Genomic DNA, 20,931 nt, shown 5'->3' with positions numbered 1-20,931 from the left:
TTTCACTTTATGATTTTTTTTTAACATAAATAACATTAATATGAGTTCCCCTAGCCTGCCTATGGTCCCCCAGTGACTAGAAATGGTGATAGGTGTAAACCGAGCCCTGGGTATCCTGCTCTGACTATGAGAAAATGAAAGCTCAGATGGGCCGATCTGGAATCTTCCCTTTATGATGTCATAAGGGGAAAGGTTACCTCCCCTTTCTCTGCTTTGCCCGCCCAGAGAATTTGGCCCACCCATGAGAGAGAGAGACATCATGGCTTGAAAACAAGCGAAGCATGGCAGTTGGTCAAGACCACACCCCCACCCTCCACCTTGCCCCCCCCCCCCCTCCTCCTCAATAGCATTTAAAGCTACAGACACAGAAATGGCACATCCTAAGGAAAGCTCATTGTGGGACTGGCTCTAGTGGCTGTAATTCTGCACCAAGGCTGAATTTAGGGAAAGAGACTTCAGATACAGTATTAGGGGACCACTAAGGTCTATATAAAAGAGACTTCAGATACAGTATTAGGGGACCACTAAGGTCTATATAAAAGAGACTTCAGATACAGTATTATTTGACCACTAAGGTCTATATAAAAGAGACTTCAGATACAGTATTAGGGGACCACTAAGGTCTATATAAAAGAGACTTCAGATACAGTATTAGGGGACCACTAAGGTCTATATAAAAGAGACTTCAGATACAGTATTAGGGGACCACTAAGGTCTATATAAAGAGACTTCAGATACAGTATTAGGGGACCACTAAGGTCTATAAAAGAGACTTCAGATACAGTATAGGGGACACTAAGGCTATAAAAGAGACTTCAGATACAGTATTAGGGGACCACTAAGGCCTATATAAAAGAGACTTCAGATACAGTATTAGGGGACCACTAAGGTCTATATAAAAGAGACTTCAGATACAGTATTAGGGGGACCACATATAAAAGAGATCGATGGGGACTAGCTATAAAAGAGACTTCAGATACAGTATTAGGGGACCACTAAGGTCTATATAAAGAGACTTCAGATACAGTATTAGGGGACCACTAAGGTCTATATAAAAGAGACTTCAGTATAGGGGACCACTAAGGTCTATATAAAAGAGACTTCAGATACAGTATTAGGGGAACACTAAGGTCTATATAAAAGAGACTTCAGATACAGTATTAGGGGACCACTAAGGCCTATATAAAAGAGACTTCAGATACAGTATTAGGGGACCACTAAGGTCTATATAAAAGAGACTTCAGATACAGTATTAGGGGAACACTAAGGCCTATATAAAAGAGACTTCAGATACAGTATTAGGGGACCACTAAGGTCTATATAAAAGAGACTTCAGATACAGTATTAGGGGACCACTAAGGTCTATATAAAAGAGACTTCAGATACAGTATTAGGGGAACACTAAGGCCTATATAAAAGAGACTTCAGATACAGTATTAGGGGACCACTAAGGTCTATATAAAAGAGACTTCAGATACAGTATTAGGGGACCACTAAGGTCTATATAAAAGAGACTTCAGATACAGTATTAGGGGAACACTAAGGTCTATATAAAAGAGACTTCAGATACAGTATTAGGGGACCACTAAGGTCTATATAAAAGAGACTTCAGATACAGTATTAGGGGACCACTAAGGCCTATATAAAAGAGACTTCAGATACAGTATTAGGGGACCACTAAGGCCTATATAAAAGAGACTTCAGATACAGTATTAGGGGACCACTAAGGTCTATATATAAGCATCCAGAAAGCAGCATGTCATAGGAACTTTGACTAAAAACATATTTTTACACATATTGAACGAGGCCAATTTTAAAACAAACACTGGTTCCGACCTTCTTTGATGGCAGTTGTTCTCGTACTGACGGAGAACGCTTGCTGAAGGATGTTTTGGCACATGCTTTTCTGCAGGCTCTGCTCCAGCGACTTCAGCTTGGCAAAACTGTCCACGATAAACTTGTGCTTATTGGGGGGATACGATGCCATTTCTACCAACTGGGCCTCGTTGGCATTTTCGACTCCAACTGCGTAAATCGTGACACCATCCCGCCGAAGATTATACGCCGCGGTGCTCACGTTGTCCTGGGATTCCCCGTCTGTGATCACCACCGCCACCTGCTGGACGCCCTTGTCCTTTCTGCTTCCTCGGTTCTCGATGAAAACCTTGTCCTGGGTGAACTTTAGGGCCTCTCCGGTGTGCGTTCCACCTTCGTGATAAGGCAGGATTTTGATGAAGTTCAGCAAATCATCCTTGTTATCGAAGCTGTCGAGGTAGACCTGCGCCGTGGCCTTGGTGTTGTACGTCACGATGCCCACTCGCACTTTGGACTGACTGACTTCCAGAACGTTCACCATCGAGTGCAGGAAAGAGCGTACCAGCTGGAATCTGGTCTTTCCGATGCTTCCAGACTCGTCGACGATGAACACGACGTCTGCCAGTTTGGCTGCTTTGCAATCTGTGAAATAAATATCATGAAATCGTTATTAGCAATTCAGGGTTCAACAATAAGGGATTCACCCGATGGCCTGGGCGGCAAGTAAAACGCCACGTCGGGCAAGTAAATATAACTGACGCATGAATAAATAAATATTATAGGGGTGTCATCATTCTCTCGCCCACGTTGGAGAATTCTTGTTGAATGATTTGATTTGACTGTGCCGTCGACCAATCAGTAATTGAGTTGGTCCGACGTTTTTCTACATTAGACGCTTTTTTTCTGCGTTCTTTTCGATGATTTTGACCTTTTTTTGTTTAACATTTTTTGGAGGTTTTTTCAAAGTTTGAGATAAAAAATATATATATATATATTTTGGTTTGGGCGTTTTAGTTTAAATGGCTCAAAACTTAACGCTTAAAAACCAAAACGTAGCTATGTAAATGTAGCCTGAAGGTAAATGACACAAAGTTATCTTAAAACCCTAAAAGACTCAGGACTTTTGAGAAAAAAATCTGAGGGTTGGAGCCCCAGAGTTAACCCCTCGCTCCGCCCCCTGCTTGTACCTCTTTAGACTTTCGGACTTTAGCTTTGCATGAAAAAACGCTGCCCCCTTCTTCATGTTAATGAGGCCAGTCTGGAGGCACAGCAGGGGTTAAAACGCAGCAGGCTTAAAGGAACAGACAGATTTATTGGGACATATTCACCGTATCCCCCAGAGTTAGATAAGTCCACACATACCCTTCTCATCTCCGTGCGTGTTGTAACTCTGTCTGACGCCCCCACCACTAGCCTAGCTTAGCACAGATCCTGGAGGTAACCGGCTCCATCTAGCCTAGCTTAGCACAGATCCTGGAGGTAACTGGCTCCTTCTAGCCTACTGCTCCCAATAAGTGACAAAACAATGCCAACATTTTCCTGTTTACATGTTGTGATTTGTAGAGTCACAGCATGTACAAATAACAAGGTCACATGACACACAGCCATCTTCTAACCGTATACATACTGGGAACTATATTCTCAGAAGGTGAAGCACTGCTACTTCTGCTACTTGGGCGGCGTGATTTGCTCGCAGCACCTGAGAAGCCCTGAGGAGACCAGTGGAGTTCACCTGGAGTTCGCTCAGTATGGACTTATCTAACTCTGGGGGATACGGTTGAATAAGCTAAAGTCCCAATAAGTCGCTGTGTTCCTTTAAGCAGGCAAATGCAGGTAGTCCAGGTACAAAGTTGACTGAGCTACAGCCGAAGCTAACAAGGTAATCAAACTGGTTTACTCATCTGTCAGTAAGAAACGAACGAACGGGGGTGACTGTGAATAATCGGTTGTTGGGGGTGGAGGTAGCCTAGTCAGTGGGGAGTTGGGTTGGGAATCGGAGGGTTGTTGGTTCAAGTCCCCATACCAAAGTATGGTGGTGGACTGGTAGCTGGAGAGGTGCCAGTTCACCTCCTGGGCACTGCCAAGGTGCTCTTGAGCAAGGCACCGAACCCCCAACTGCTTGGGGCGGCTTTCCATGGGCAGCCCCCCCACTCTGACATCTCTCCATTAGTGCATGTAGAGGTACTGAGCATGTGTGCGTAATTCAGGCCTGTGTGTAACGTGTGTAATAACAACAGAGTGAAAACATTGTGATTTCCCCTTACGGGATTAATAAAGTATACATTATACATTATACATTATTATTAAAACACATTTTCAAAGGTGCGCAAACTGATGAATTAATAATAAGTATAGTATACTTTACCTAGAGTTTGAGTTAACTGCTGTTCCTCGTTTTCAAAGTTAGCCTTCAGTGTGGGAACAATGTTGGTGATAGACTGTCTTAAGTAAATGTACGGATCAGTGGCTATGACACGCATTTCCTGCTCCGATGCACCGAAGCTCAACCCCACCACAGTTACTCCGGATGTTTTGATCACACGTGACTCCTTATACACCGAATCGTCTGAGTCTTTTCCACTTATGACAACCAGGAACTCCCGGTAGCCTTCGTGCGCCCGGCTTCCTGCTTCCTTGGTGAAAAAGTGAGTGCTGGCGTTGTGCAATGCTCTGCCCAGTCTGCGAAGCTCGTTGGGTTTTAGTTTGCGCGGGCGGAAATTCTTCACAGCCTTCTGCGTCTCCTCTTTGGTTTGGTGAGCATTAAGAAGAAACTCCACCTTGACGTCTTCACCGTACTGGGCCAAGCCCAGACGGTAGGCGGACGCGCCGATGTTCATTTGATTGGACAGTCGTATGAGGATGTTTCTGATTTGCTGGAACTCTTGTGTAGTCAGGCCGCTGTCCACCAGGAAGAAGATGTCTGCGAAAGTTTCTGCCAAGGCTGAAAGAAAACAAAGCAACAAGAACAGTCGTTACAACTGGAAACTCAAAGCATCCGCGTCTCACACATTTTTTGTACAAAATACTGATTCATAATTGTTAAACGGTCCCATAGTGTAAAAAATCTTTTGATAGTAAAACAGGCCGAGGTGCTGTATAAATACTGTGTCTGTCAAAATGCTCAATCCACAGAGAAATGCACACAGCCCAAATTCAGAAACTGTCAGTGTTGTGAGCAAGTCATCTTTGCTCAAGTCTCGATATAATTTTTTAAATAAAAAAAAAACTCAAGTCATGTCGAGTCCTTAATTAAGGCAAGTACCTATTTACGTCCGGATTGACGTGTCATTCAGTCCGGACGCGGATTATATGGGACCTTTAAAGCTACGTTTACATGTGGTCGGCTATTTTCATAAACAGACATTTCACCCTCTCCGTTTTCAGAAATAACATTGTGCACACCTGTCAGTTTTCAGAAAAGTGTTCGTTTACACGTACGTACGTATATATGCCGTCAACGGTGTCCAGAGCATGCCAAACCTGTAGGTGGCAGTGTAACGAGGATCTCAAGCCCGCCAATCAGAATCCCAACAACAATATAATAGCAACAACAGGAACGACTCACCTCCTCTTTCTCTCGCATACTGTGACGTTGGCTCGTTGTTTACATGCAAATGTGACAACGAAGTTTTCTAAAATCTCCACTCTGGCCGGAGTTTTTAGAAAGAATCGTTTTCAGAGGCGAATTCTACGTTTGCGTGTAAACGAAGGGCACAAACGAAGGGAAATGTCTCTGTTTTTCAAAATAACCATGTACGTGTAAACGGGGTATAAGTTTTGGCATTCACTGTTCACAAGAACTTTACTTTTCATCACCACAAGTTCTTCAGAATTGCCTTACCTTCCCCCTGAGCTACCACAGAGACACAAACAGTCCTCAGCAGACCCTCCGTCAGCCTCTGCAGAGCCTGGTAGCTGTCGATGGAGTGGAGGAAGCGTTTTCGTGGCCGGTTAGCGATGGACTCGAGCTGCTGCAGGTTAGCTTGTCCTACCCCGATACCAAACACGATGACTCCGTGCTGCCTCAGGCGCTGGGCGGGTTGTATAACATCGTCTGTGGAGTCTCCATCGGTGATGACGACAGCGATCTGAGGCACCCGTTGCTTGGCTCGGCTCCCCGCGTCCTCCTTGAAGTACTCCTGCAGGAGGAAGTCGATGGCCTTGCCTGTTTCCGTGCCTCCTTGTCGGTAGGGAAATGCGTCCACGGCGGCCAGCAGCGAGTTCTTGTCCATGTAATCTTTCAGCAGAAACTCCTTGTAAGTGTCATCGCTGTACTGAGCCACGCCGATCCGAACTTTGTCGGGGCCGATGTCGAGGCCTGCGATGACACTTCGGAGAAACACCTTGATCTCCTGAAAGTTGCTGGCGCCGATGCTGGAGGAGCCGTCGACCAGGAAGACGATGTCGGCCACAGTGGCTTCGGCACATTCTGGACAGGAAAGAGAAAAAAGTCAGCAAGCTGAGAAACATTTAATTCCTCTGTGTGTGCATGTGTTTGTTTGAGCACATAAGTTATATTCTGTGTTCTTACTGTTTATTTTGTCCAACATCTCTAATTTGTCAAGGCTGACTGTATAAAGGTTAGCAAAGCTTTCTTGGTGAAAGTAGACGTAGAGCTGCAAAGATGAATCGATTAGTTGTCAACTATTAAATTAATCGGCAACTATTTTGATAATCGATTAATCAGTTGGAGTCTTTTTTTCGAAAACCTGATCCACATTTTTCACCATTTTCTGACATTTTAGAGACCAAACAACTGATCCACTCACCCAGAACACAATCAACAGATTAATCAACAATGAAATTAATCAGTAGTTGCAGCCCTACTCAGATGACATCGGAGTGAATTCGGTTGGACATTTATATTTCTGAAGAATCAAAAACATTTTGGGCAACAACCAGTACTTGTAATACTTGGCTCTATCATGTCTTAGATACAAGTTAAGTCAGATCGCCACAAGCTGTGTAGTACGACACATTTTACCTTGAGACACTTGCAGGAGTTGTCGTTTGGCTTCCTCTACCGTCGTGCAAAGGGTATGGACGATGCTCTGAGAAATTCCCTGCAGCGCTGCAAAGTCCGAAACGCTGTAGACGTGCTGACTGTGCGGCTCGTTGGCTATGTCTTTCAGCTGCTCTTCGTCTGCATCTTTGATACCAATTGCGTACAAAATGATTCCCCTTCTCCTCAGATCCTGGGCGTGGGACTCCACGTTGTCCTGCGATTTGCCATCAGTGATCACCACAGCGATCTGCGGCACCTTCTGGCCCCTGCGGCTTCCAGCTTCCTCCACAAAGTGATTATTCAGCATGAAGTCCAAGCCTAGGCCCGTCTGGGTGCCGCCCCCCATGTAAGGCAAGGTGTCGATGTGCTGCAGGATGTCGTCCTTGTTCTGAAAGGTATTGAGCAGGAACTCGGTGCGAGGAGTCGTGCTGTACTGCACCAGCCCGATGCGGACGTGCTCGGGGCTGACGTCGAAGCTGTTGACCAGCGTGTACAGAAACTGGCGGATCTGTTTGAAGTTCTCGGTGCCGATGCTCCACGAGCCGTCGACCATGAAGACGATGTCGGCTACAGCCTCTTGAGTGCAGACTGAGAGGGAAGGTTGTCAGGTCATTGAGACGGTCTTGCAGATATGAAGTTAAAGCGCGCTGCAAAGGAAAGCTCTCGCTACCCGAGCAGTTCTTAGTGCTTTTAGAAAGCCAGTGCAGCCAGTGGTGAAAAAGTGTCAGCGTGATTTACCGACAGAAGTGGCGGGTTGCTGGTGATTTGTGCAAGCCAGAGGAAGAAAAAAAATGAGCAGTGTTGTGGTCAAGTTTGTGCACAGGTTGCAGAGGCCGAGTCTGAAAGCACTCACCTTCAGGTGGACTTTTGGGTGCAAAAGCGTGCGAAGGGTGAAAGAGAAGGTGTGTGGCTTACAGCTGGTGTTAATTTTTCCTTCAGACAGTGAGTACGTTTACATGCATACTTAAATTCCACTATTATTGCAAATATCACAATATTCTGAATGTGATACAGGTCATGTGAACAGCATTATCTGTTTGGATATTCAGAATTAGACCTTTTTTCCGAATACGTGTGACGTGTGTGATGTGACGTATTATTCAGCTTTTAGAAGCATTCTTTAGACATGTATTCAGCGCGTTCTGAATCTGCGTCTCAATCAGGTTTTTTTTACTGCAGTTTGTGACAGTTTACGGCCTCTCGCCGGCCGACAGTTTGCAGGGCTGCAGATCCGATAAGAAGGAGAAACACAGCTACTTTTAAACATTATCAAAGACTTGGACATCAACAGGTTTTTGACTTGTTGCAAAAACTTGTTACACGCTGTGTTCACACGCTCCAACAAGTCCTCCACCGCTCTAAACGGGAATATTAGAGGAATATATTCTTTCATTAACTACGTTAACAGCTTAGAAGAAGACTGTCTTTCTCAGAATAAGAGCAAAAAAACAGAATATTAAGTGCATGTAAACGTAGTCAGTGTTGGTGTTGCTGAAAGCGTTGACCCAACTCTACCTCTCCTTTAACTTCTCCATGTCACTACAAACTTTTGCAAACCTTACATCAACGTGCCCGGCTGCATAAAACACGTTCAAAGTTTTCTGTACTCTTCATACTTTTGGTTATTCCTACTGGAGTGGAATATATTTTCAATGCGGATCCTGCATCTCCACTGAAAATCTGACTTTCCTGCAAGAAAACAGACTTTGCGTCCCATCACAGACCTGCAATTACAGTCCTTAAACAAAGCCATTTATTTGCCTTGACCGTATTTTCTTTAATAAAACCTTTTCCCAACCATCCTGTAGGCAGATGTTGTGAAAAAGAACTTTAAAAAATGTTGGACATAATCCAGATTTTCGCAGAGTAGTGAAACATTAACATATGGTCTGGCAACAGGGTTGTTAAATACATAAATGTTTTATGCAACGAGGCACTGGTAATCAAAGCAAAGATGAGTTTTGTGCTGTTATGAACCAATTAAGCATCTTATCCAATCCATGTATTCAGCAGGAAACACATTCTTGTGCAGGGTTACTAACAGTGCTCCTAATGTGTTTATAATGAAAACAGAACATTCACCACACACATCTCTGTGAAGCACATTATGTGTGTGTTTAGGCATGTACAGTGTGTGTGTGTGTGTGTGTGTGTGTGTGTGTGCCTACAGGCACACTTTGTATATGCATTGCTTAAACAGATGGTTTTGGGTTGATGTAACGTTGGAGTAGGGGCACGTTTGCCGTGATCCCATATGTGCTGGTATGCAGGAAGTTAAGTGATCGCTGCATAATCACACCCACCTGTCTTTTGAGCGGCGTTGCCGTGGAAACACGCTGCCATGATGAGGCTGAGGAGGAGACCTCGCCTCCCCTCCATGCTGGAATGGCTCTCGGGTTTCTCTCTCTTCCTGCAACACAAAGACAAAGACGGCCATAAACGCTGAGAGTCTGTTTCACATCAGTCGCAGTGGGGCACGTTTGATCCATCGTGTTATAAGTGTCACATGGAAACAGCACATACCCACCATCAAACCTTTGGTTTATTCCCAAGAATATAAACCCCTCTGAGCTGTGGTGTATTGGGCTGCACAACAAACAAGTCTGACATTTTGGGAAATGCCGCATTCAAAAAGGAAATTGCTAAAACCTTTCATGTGTGTGCCAATTTATTCAGGCTGTTCTCATAAACCATTTGTACATATAGCTGAGAAAAGTAAAGCACTGTAGTTGGTATGTATTCCACGTATTTATTACTGTCAGCAGCTCATTAATCCCGCAGTATGTCCTTATTTTGGGCCGGATGTCCGTCCCCTTCCTCTCTCTTTGTGTTGGCGTTCTAACCTCCGGTGGATCTATGGTTAACTGCTCCTCAGATCTCTGCAGGGTAAATCCAGACAGCTAGCTAGACTATCTGTCCAATCTGAGTTTTCTGTTGCACGACTAAAACTACTTTTGAACGTACACATGCTCCACCAAAACAAGTTCCTTCCTGAGACTATTTAGCAGAGGCACCGTGGCTCCGTCCGGAGCTTAGCGCCGCCCAAGATGATTGTGATTGGTTTAAAGAAATGCCAATAAACCAGAGAATGTTTTTCTGCTATCCAGGAATGCTGTGTGGACTAGTCAGACCCAGAGGAAGGACTGGCAATGCGAGACTAGCAGCACATTGACTGCTGCTGTATAAGAGCGTGAAGATCCTCGTAGGGAGGAGGTTGGGGGGGGGGGTTTGGCTCCTAAAACACAGGGCTTTCAAGCCGGGGAGCAGAGTTCATGTCCTGAAGAAGTTAAGGAGAAAACACAAGACTTTCACCCAGGAAACAGGTGTTCATGTCCTGAAGAAGTTAAGGAGAAAACACAAGACTTTCACCCAGGAAACAGGTGTTCATGTCCTGAAGAAGTTAAGGAGAAAACACAAGACTTTCACCCAGGAAACAGGTGTTCATGTCCTGAAGAAGTTAAGGAGAAAACACAAGACTTTCACCCAGGAAACAGGTGTTCATGTCCTGAAGAAGTTAAGGAGAAAACACAAGACTTTCACCAGGAAACAGGTGATCATGTCCGGGGAGTACTACTTAAGGTGACCAGTGTTTTAACCCAAATCATAATCTTTTTTCTAATCTTAACTAGTCGTTTTGGTGTCTAATCTCGTTCTCGCATGGCGCTCACCTTTTGTCGGCTAAACTCATCTGTAACGGCCGCTGTACCCGGCTCACAGTCACCTTTTCTCGGCTAAACTTAACCGCTAAGACCACTAAACTTATCTGGCCGGCGCACACTGTAATTCCATGTGATACCATATACGAATTGGTGTCCATATGTTTTTGTAAGGTATCAATCGATAGAGATACCATTGAATGAGGTATTAAACAGGTTTACTTCAGATATGTGGTAAATTAATGGATACATTAATTGATTGTAATATATGTTTACAGTGTAGGTTTAATTGGTTTTCTACATCAACTAAGAGGTTTTCAATGAGTAAAAACCCCTCAACATTTACAAAATATCTTCACAGATACCCCTCAATTTAAGCTTTAAATGCAACCTTCATTTTGAAATGAATTCAGGGGTTCACCCTGAATGTATAAGCCAATGAAGTATAATATATCAAGGGGTGAAAACCTCTGAAAATGTATCATGTTATTAATACCATCCATAAATGTTTACCTTAATTTATAACATAAAGTATGTGTTTTATTCTTAAATGAATCTGATATGACGGCTTCATTTTCTGTGTAAAAGTCAAAGTTGATCACAAGTGACCAGACACTGAGCCGTGAATAGGCAGAAATATGACTCCACTCCGGCTGCGATCAGCCCCTTCCCACTGATTTCGACAGTTCATTTTGAACCCTGCAGTCCCGACCTGGCAGCTTTGTAACCTTTGAAGGGTGAAGAGTGTGTAAAGTGGGCGTCTTCTGCCAAATCAGTGCAATTATTGATAATTATGCGGCCCTGCACGCTGCCATGAACTCGTCTCCTCCGAGTGACATGAGACCATTACTGCAGCACGGGGATCACGCCGAATAAATCATCAAGTGAGCGTTGAAAGGTCCCCAATGTTCAATGTATGACAGACCATAAATGGCTGCAGAGTGCAGGGAGACGATGAGCCTCAGCACTGCGACTAATCAGATCAGTGTTTTCAGTGAAGATTCAGGAACATTGCAGATCAGACTGCTTAATGGGCAAATGGTTAAGACTAACAGGCCCCAAACATACCCTTAACCAACGTAGGTTATCATGTATTCCCGTCCAAAATTCCTGGACTTTATCACAGGACCATTAGCCTTAGCCCGGGAAAACCCTGACGAACTTCCGGCAAATTTGAGATTTGCTCTGCAAGTCAGTCTGGCCAAGAGCCCATTCAAGCCCATTTCCAATTTTTCCAAATCGAGGCACCAATCACAGCCGTTGAGGCGGGCTTTACACGATGATGATGACGGCGAGCAGTTTTTTGTTTACATTCAACATGACGGCCACCTGAAGCGCAGAGACCCGTTGATGCTGCTGTCGCTGCTACGTCACTCGGATCATTGGTCTGATTGGTTGAAGGACTATCCAATGGCGCCCAGAGGCATTTGAGTGGCGTCCATTGGTGACGGCCCTTTGGAAATGGGCTGTGAATGAACCTTCCCCAGACCCACGCTCAGTTACAACTGAGAAGGGTCTGGTGTCAACCAGGCTACATTAGCAGATTACGGGTCTGGCAATGAGTAATGAAAATGGCCCAACTCGAGGGGCAGCACCAAGCATGCATTTGAAAATCTCACTGCACGCAATGGGATAACCCAGATAGGTTTGCTTTCTCCTATCGCAGAATGCATCTGTGGTGTAGCCGGACCTTTACTCCACAATGCTGTGGAGATCTGGCAATGCGAGACTATGCATCCTTGACTGACTGTTCAGAGAAATCACTGATTAGAAACAAATACTTTTTGCAAGTCACACAACCACCGAGCCAAACTTCATTCAAACTTCATAACTCCTCCGATGTGCTGATGTTTCCCTCCCTTTCCTTCCCGGTGTCCTCTGTATTTCCACAGAATCCTGCCGCCCTGGCAGCCAGAAGAGCTCAAAACATTCAAAACATAACCACACGTTTAAAACATTTCTGCCGCACAAGATCCAGAAGACCAAAAGCCGTCCTCTCTTGTCCATCTGGTTGTGCTTACTGCCTAATAGAGCCATTTCCTTTTATCTGGGGGCAGCAGACACTGTCTGACCACATCACAGCTCAGAGGGACGGGAAATTGTTTTAAAATATGTGAATTGACTTGATGATGATGCCGCTGCAGACGGAGAAGATCGTAACATCTCTCTCTCTTCAATCTCAGGCTACATTCACGCTGCTACGTGTTAATTTTTGAGCGGCATTTTGAGACAAACACGATCTCCGTCCACACAAGAGTTTTAGCCCTGGTAGCAGAACTAATCTGCATCATATTAACACGTCTGACAACACATATCACATGGCCATTCATGCATACACTGGGCACGTGCGTGGCGGTGTAAACAGGAAGCAGATCGGCCAATACACACTGGGGGCGTGACCAATAAACGACACAAAAATGCAAAATCATTGCCAGCGAATGGAGTGGAGTGACGGGGGTTAACGTTAGCTCTGGAGACTCCAGCTTGTCTCTGGTAAACGCTGCCTTTGTCAAGGTTGAAAGGAGTTATAAAGTTTGCTGTCTGTAATACAGCTGGGTCAGCCTTCTACGTACTTTCGCTCAATTTTCATTTACCTTCACTACTCCGTCTGGGTTTGGGGTATATTCTTGGGTTTTCTCCGACCAAATCTTTACCGGTCCAATCAGCGAACAGAGTGAGTGGCTGAGAACGATGACGTTGAGGACGTGCGCTAGTTTGAGTTGTAGTTCCGTAATGGCGGCGGAGAAAGATGCGAGCAAAGCCATTCGGTCCGCTGTGGCAACGCTGCCAAATATCCAGAAGTTAAAGCCCGAGCTGTTGTTGAGTTGTGTTGGTGGCCATGATGTCGTGGCCCTCCTCCCCATGGGGTTCGGGAACAGTTAGATTTTCCAGCTCGCTCCGTTAGTGGTGAAGGCGTTAGCTAAGGCTAACGCTAGCTAGGAAACGCCTCTCGGCTGCTACCGCGCTTTCGCGCACAGAGCACAACATCTATTGCTTTTAAACCGCAGCCGGGATATATACAACCGTGTGGCATCTTGTCCTATCGCCTCACGTTGCAGTAGCTGCTTCTGCTGTTCACTTGCTTCTTGATTCTTCTTTACCAGTAGTCTCTTCCGGCAATAGATGTTGTGCTCTGTGCGTGATTTGGCGGGATCTCACGCGATAGCGCGGTAGCAGCCGAGAGGAGTTTCCATCAGGCAAGTGTTATTTAAATATACTTGGTATTACTGCTGTAGTTACAAACTTTCTAATGCCTCGTTTTATAAGTACAGAAACTATTTGTAAAAGTTTGGTTTCATTCCGGGCATTATTAGTGTGGCAATTTACGAGATACAAACGTGGATCCATTAGCGCGTGCACTAAGCTAACCAGCTGATAATGCTAACTTGACCAACATTATAACAAGGGAAAAAAAGATTATGGGGGGTGTTTGGCTCGAGGTCAAGGTGCAAAGCAGCCTAGGGTGAAATTACTATGAACCATCACTTTAAGATCAGAGGATGTTGAGTGGATATCACAGACTGCTTTATGTCAAAGTTTAGTCAGGATATACTGTTCTGAAAACCATTTAAACATTTTTTTCAAATGCTTTAAAATTGAATAAAATTCAATTAAAGTAAGCATATATTTCACCTGCTCTCCATGCATTAATGTTCATTTTGGGCAATTTTATTGAAAGAAACCCATATTTCTGATATAAAAAACTTTGAAAATGGGTGAAATTCGTCCCGAGGACACCACAAGGGTTACACCAATCACAGTCGTCTTTGGCGGCGCTAAGCTCCAGACGCAGCGACGGTGGCTCTGCTAAATAGTCTCAGGGAGGAACTTGTTTTGGTTGTTTTTGTTTGCACCATACAAAAGAAAACGCCGCATACAACATTACATGAAGTAAACTGTTGGGAGGCACGTAGTAGGAGCTGAAACAGATAAAAAGATTTGTGCCTTAATGTGTAATGTAGTCAAAACATTGAAAAAAAAGAGTTAGACACGTCGAAAAAAGCGTCAAAAACAGGTGACATCTTGCCTATAGGGCATCAAATTGGTTTAGGTAAGCCCTGTGTGCGTGCAGCCCCCCCCACCCCAAACATGTTTCAGGCCTGCGTTTAATCACCCAACAAGCGGCAGAGGCCTCCTAGAGCGGAGTTTAATGCGAAGCATGTGAAGGTAATCACAGCCGAGGGCTCCAGTGACAGGCTGATGGAGAGGAGTCAGAATCTATACACATCACGTATTTATACAGTCAGAGTTTGAGCCGCTCGCTCCGGTTCAGCTGTATACATGAAGGGCTTGATGTTAAGGAACGAGGGGCCTCGTTGTTTAGAGCTGAAATCCGGCTCACGGGACTGTCGAGAGCTGAGAGAGTCTGACGGTTCCCCGTAGGTTGGCTGAAGGCCAGTATCTGTGCTCCATTTAGCGCTGTTCAGACCAGGCTCAGGCTACATTCACGCTGCTACGCTTTCATTTTAACCCCATGAAGTTTTCTCGGCGACATTAAAGAATGACTTGTTTATTGCTTAGACCAGTGGTTCTCAAACTTTTTTCATTAATGTACCCCATTTGACTTGTGTTTTTAACCAAACAGCAGCCATGTGACTGAAAAACATTTAGATGCTGATGAAAACAAGGCAACAAAAACTTAAAAAAAACAAAAAGTCGGTAGAAAGAAGGAAGTAAGGCAAGAATAGGTGGAAATAGTTTAAAAAACTTAGAAAACAGCAACAAAAACGTCATAAAAAGCGACAGACTTCCTCCACAGCGCTGCGGAGGAAGGTCTGGCTAGTCCACACAGCATTCCTGGATGGGAGAAAAACATTCTCTGGTTTATTGGCATTTCTTTAAACCAATCACAATCATCTTGGGCGGTGCTAAGCGCCAGATGGAGCCACGGTGCCTCTGCAAAATAGCCTCAGGAAGGAACTAGTTTTGGTGGAACGTGTGGACGTTTAAAAGTTGTTTTAGTCGTGCAACAGAAAACTCAGATTGGACAGATAGTCTAGCTAGCTGTCTGGATTTACCCTGCAGAGATCTGAGGAGCAGTTAACCATAGTCCTCACAAATCAGCCGGAGGTTAGAACGCCAACACAGAGACAGAGGAAGGGGACGGACATCCGGCCGAAAAGAGGGACATCCGGGCGGCAACAGAGCAATCCCGGAAATGGAAAGTCGTGGATATAGAGCAGTGTTTCTCAAATGGGGGTACATGTACCCCAAGAGGTACTTTGGAGGACTGCAGGGGGTACATCAGCGTTTTTTTCTAAGTTTTTTATGCTTTTTGTCACTATTTTCGACCTGTTCTTGCCTTCCTTCCTTCCTTCCATCCTTCCTTCCTTCCTTCCTTCCTTCCTTCCTTCCTTTTTTCTACGGTCTTCTTTTTTTCTCCAAGTTTGTCGCAGTTTTTTTTTCAAAAAACAATTCTGCCTTTTTCAAGGTTTTTGTCACTTTTTTTTAAGTTTGTCTTCCTTCTTTCTATTGTGTTTTTTTTTTTACAAAAAGTTTTCTACGTTTTTGGTACTATTTTCCACCTATTCTTGCCTCACTGACCCAAGTTTTTACGTTTTTTGTCGCCTTTTTCCATCAGCATTTAAATGTTGTTCAGTCACATGGCTGCTGTTTGGTAAATCTATCGCTGGTCAGGGGGGTACATGGCTTAAAATCACAATTCAAATGGGGTACATTATTGAAAAAAAGTTTGAGAACCACTGATATCGACTATCAGCATCTAAACTCTCCAGAGACGGTCACGGAGACGGAGGAAAAGAGCAGAGGGGAAACTGTGCCATTTAGGGTCTCAGACGGTCACTGATCCCAACGCTTCATACTCTTGATTTTATGCCGCAAAAGATCACAACAATTGTGCCGTTAAAAATGCAAGCAAACTTCCTTTAACGAGGAAAACACATTGTTAAAACACTGAGAGTTTGCAGCTGCTCTCGCGGTGTTTATCATCAGCTGTGGGCTCTTTCTTCACAGACCCACCAAGAGGAAAATCTGTCCCGGAGGCTCGGCAGCGCCTCAATTAGGACTGACCCTGGATGAGATTACTCTGCCTGTGACACTTAGATTCACATCTTGGAAGCACATGTTTGAACTGTACTGCTGCAGAACGAAAGGCCCTGCAGCGGATTGTGAGGACGGCTGAAAAGATCACTGGGGCCTCTCTTCCCTCCCTCTCTGACGCAAAGCCATAAGCATTGTTAAGGACACAACACACCCGTCCCGTGCACTCTTCCCCTCACTGCCATCAGGTAGAAGGTACCGCAGTATAACTGGCCGCACCTCCAGAATGGGGAAGAGCTTCTTCCCTCAAGCAGTCAGACTGTTGCACAACAAAACATGATGCACATTCTTCACACTGAACTGAAATGCGATCCTGCACTTTTTTCTCTGCTGCTAAATTCTATATATACTACCTTCATACCTCACGGTGAACCTAACTTATAACGATCACTGCTGTCCTGTCCCTTGTCTGTCTTAAATGCTCTACTTTAAGTAGTAATTGCACTTTCTGTTTAATCTATAATGTGTGTGCACTAAATGTAGCCTTTCTCAAATGTCGTTTTTATTTATTTTAAACGTAACAGCGTGCTCAGCGTGTAACACCACTTGATCCATTCTGAGGCACTGTTTGCAAAAAGTCTTTACTGTGTTATCTCACTTGATTCCTCACATGAGGAACCAGCTCGCAACGGTGGAATGTAACTAAGTACATGTACTCCAGTACTGTACTTCAGTCCAGATGTTGAGGTACTTGTACTTTACTTGAGTCTTTTCTTTTCATGCCACTTTCTACTTCTACTCCGCTACATTTCAGAGAGAAATATTGTACTTTTTACTCCACTACATTCATCTGTTACAGCTTTAGTTACTAGTTACTTTAGTTACTAGTTACTTTACACATTAAGATTACTGCACACAGAACACATGTAGTTTATAAAATCTGATGTTTGATTCTAAAGTAAACTAGCCGACAATATAACGACTACAAGTCCAGCTGACATGATTAGACTGTTAAACACACAACTGGTTGGATCCTTTACACTTTCTACAATGGGAGGATTTGGCATTACTTTTGTATATATTATTTTTGGGCATTTAGGCCTTTATTAAATAGGACAGCTGAAGACTCGAAAGGGGAGAGAGAGGGGGAATGACGTGCAGCAAAGGGCCGCAGGTTGGCGTTGAACCTGCGGCCGCTGCGACAAGGACTGAGCCTTTGTACATGGGGTGCTCACTCTACCAGGTGAGCTATCCAGGAGCCCTGATTTGTCTTTACTTTTAATACACTAACTACATTTTCCTGACGATACTTACAGACTTTTTCTAATTTCCGATGCAGGGCTTTTACTTGTAACAGAGTATTTTTTACAGTGTCGTATTAGTACTACTTAAGTAAAAGGACCTGAATACTCCTTCCACCGTTTGTAACACTAAACTCTAGCAACACTTGCAGGAAATCCAACGCCGTTATTGTAAGACAACGCCTTCTGGCTTGTGGCTGTAGTCGCTGTCAGCATGCATGAAAACACAGCTCCTCGGGGCGACCCAAGCTCACCCAGTAAGACGTCCTTTGCCACTGCCCTGTGGCCCTTTGCTGCGTGTCATCCCCCATCTCTCTCCCACCTTTCCTGTCTATCCACTGCCACTACAAATGAAGGGAAAAAAGCCCCAAAAAAGAATAAAAAATAAATAAATGGACCCTGTACGGCGCTGAAACACACTAACGTGTCAGTCAGAGAAAAACAACCCCTCAGTCAAACCTCAGCTGTGCATTGTCAAACACCAGCCCCCGCCTCCCCCCAAACCAGAGCTTCACATCCCCAAATACCAGCGCTGTGCGTTTTCCTCCCCCTCCTGTGATTGGCTGTTGCTGATTGCCCTGTTTGAAAAGCAGATGTTTGCGTTCTGGATAATCTAAACGGAGGAATACGTCTTTTTCTGACGTATGGTGGCCATGTTTGGACCGGCGCTGATGGAAAACAGCCACGACTCACTGAACCCTGGGCAGTTTAAAACGGCAGTCACACAAAGCGAGGCTTGGCTGTGGGGTTTAAGGAGAAGAAAGTATGACGGGATTGTTATAACCCAGGTGCACAAATCAGTAACTCTTGAACAGAAACAAACAGAATATGGCAGCACAAAGACCTGAAGTTAATCCAAGAGTCTCGCTCCAAAAAACAATCCTGATCATTTAGATTGACTGTTTATTTGACACAGCAGCATGTGTTCCCTGAATCAAAAAGTATGTGTGTGTGTGTGTGTGTGTGGGTGTGTGTGTCTGTGTATGTGATGTGTGTGTCTGTGTGTGACTATGTCTGTGTGTGTGTGTGTGTGTGTGTGTGTGTGTGTGTGTGTGTGTGGGTGTGTGTGTGTTCTTGTTTAACTATATTCGTGGGGTCCAACAATTCCGGGAGTCCAGTATACTTGTGGGGTCCCGACAGCTTTGTGGAGCCAAAATGCTGGACCCCACAAGTTTAAAGGTCTGTTTGAGGGTTAAGACTTGGTTTTAGGATTAGGGTTAGTTGTGATTAGGCATTTAGTTGTGATGGTTAAGGTTAGGGTAAGGGGCTAGGGAATGCATTATGTCAATGACGGGTCCCCACAAAGATAGTGAAACACACATTGGTGTGTGTGTGTGTGTGTGTGTGTGTGTGTGTGTGTGTGTGTGTGTGTGTGTGGTTATGGTTACGGTAAACCGGATGTTTAAAGTGAATGCTAATTGTGTTATGCTGCCTATTACAGTGTTAGGGGCTTAAATGTCATACATACACACATACACAGATACACGGTTGGTCTGACGATTATATTTGAGTCAGAAGCAGAAAAATAATTAAGCGGTGGTGTTTTGGTTCAGAGCCTCAACCAGCTGTTGACTGACGACTGCCAGAAACAATCAGAGAGTCTGGCAGCGCCGAACATCTCGAGGTTTACCGAGTTAACTCAGAGTTCTTGCTCTCTAAGTGGCTTTAAAACAGAGAGGGAGCTCAGAAAGAAAATAATGAAATCTGCTCAAACCTGTCAGACTGTCCTCCAATGAGAGCGGATGATGATTCTCATTAACCTGTTTGTAAGCAGCGGTGGAAAGTAACTAAGTACATGTACTCCAGTACTGTACTTCAGTCTAAATGTTGAGGTACTTGTACTTTACTTGAGTCTTTTCTTTTCATGCCACTTTCTACTTCTACTCCGCTACATTTCAGAGAGAAATATTGTACTTTTTACTCCACTACATTCATCTGTTACAGCTTTAGTTACTAGTTACTTTACACGTTAAGATTCCTGCACACAAAACACATGTAGTTTATAAAATCTGATGTTTGATTCTAAAGTAAACTAGCCAACAATATAACGGACTACAAGTCCAGCTGAGATGATCAGACCATTAAACACACAACTGGTTGGATCCTTTACACTTTCTACAATGGGAGGATTCTTCTTTACTTTTAATACTTTAACTACATTTTCCTGATGATACTTACAGACTTTTGCTAAAGTAACATTTTCACTGCAGGATTTTGACTGTAACATAGTATTTGTAGTGTTGTATTAGTTTTTTTTACTTAAAGCTACAGTGCGTAGTTTCTGTCGCCCCCGTGAGGAATTTTAAGTAATGACAACAAAGAAACTGTCGGCGTGTCCACATGATACAAGCCTTCCGTGATCACTCCCCCCATTATCTTCACTGTCTTATGATGCGGGCCAAAGCACCAGCTAATGCTGCGTTCCAGACACAATTTTTAGCCCGCAAGTTACGACTTCAAGTCACGACTCACGACTTGGTAGTGTTCCAGGCAAAGTCACCACAAACCCTTCTAGCTAGCATTAGCGTTAGCTAGCATTAGCGTTAGCTAGCGTTAGCTGATACTAGCGATTTCTAGTCTGTGACATATTTTGGGCTTCATTTAATAAACATAACCTGTAGTAGTACACAATCGTATGTGTATTGTTTTGATTACAATGTGCAGAATTACTTTACGTTGCCTATTTATGTCTATTTATTTCTATTTCTCACCGTTAATCACCGGCGTCTGTACAGCATCAACAGGAGTCACCATTGTTGTTTATGTGTGTGTGATGTCAAAAACTGTAACTGGGAGTACAACGAACTCTGTGTTTGATTAGTTTAGTCTGGATTCAGTCAGTTTGAACCTGTGAACCTGCTGATGATTTTTTTTATAGCTGCAAAAAGACTTTTGTTTTCCTCCTTCTTGTTTGTGATTTGACGGCACTCTTTGTTTGTTAAATGTTGCCAATCTCTCGGTCAAATCTACCATGAAAAAGACAAATGCCAAGCCAGTGTTCAAGGGAAAACTTAGGGCCAAAGTTAACAAGAAAGTGATGTAAAACAGATGGTTATAGAGCCAAAAATTAAAGTCAGGCCCAGCCGATATCTGCATGAGTTTCTCATTAGGAATTTCCTCAGCTGGACTTGTAGTCCGTTACATTGTTGGCTAG

At 44.1% G+C, this 20,931-nt stretch overlaps 1 protein-coding gene across 6 annotated transcripts in view; it reads right to left on the bottom strand.

The window, feature by feature from the left end:
• Positions 1–20,931, bottom strand: part of col6a4a (collagen, type VI, alpha 4a) — a 99,547-nt gene that overhangs the window by 58,116 nt on the left and 20,500 nt on the right. For 4 of the 6 annotated variants that reach the window (XM_036005823.1, XM_036005825.1, XM_036005824.1 and 1 more), the window contains exons 3-7: positions 9,124–9,230; positions 6,800–7,408; positions 5,657–6,244; positions 4,181–4,756; positions 1,837–2,457 (exon numbers count right to left, since the gene is read on the bottom strand). In XM_036005823.1, the coding sequence (XP_035861716.1) occupies positions 1,837–2,457; positions 4,181–4,756; positions 5,657–6,244; positions 6,800–7,408; positions 9,124–9,199 (2,470 nt within the window). In that variant the 5' untranslated portion in view covers positions 9,200–9,230. Of the gene's footprint in view, positions 1–1,836; positions 2,458–4,180; positions 4,757–5,656; positions 6,245–6,799; positions 7,409–9,123; positions 9,231–20,931 lie in introns of those variants that run through there. The other 2 variants (XM_031301428.2, XM_036005826.1) reach the window with 2 other exon arrangements.

This window comes from Sander lucioperca, chromosome 10, assembly GCF_008315115.2.
Source record: "Sander lucioperca isolate FBNREF2018 chromosome 10, SLUC_FBN_1.2, whole genome shotgun sequence".
In the NCBI taxonomy this organism is placed as follows: Eukaryota; Metazoa; Chordata; class Actinopteri; order Perciformes; family Percidae; genus Sander; species Sander lucioperca.
Note: the sequence above shows the minus strand (reverse complement) of the source record. Positions and strands in the feature narration are given on the sequence as shown.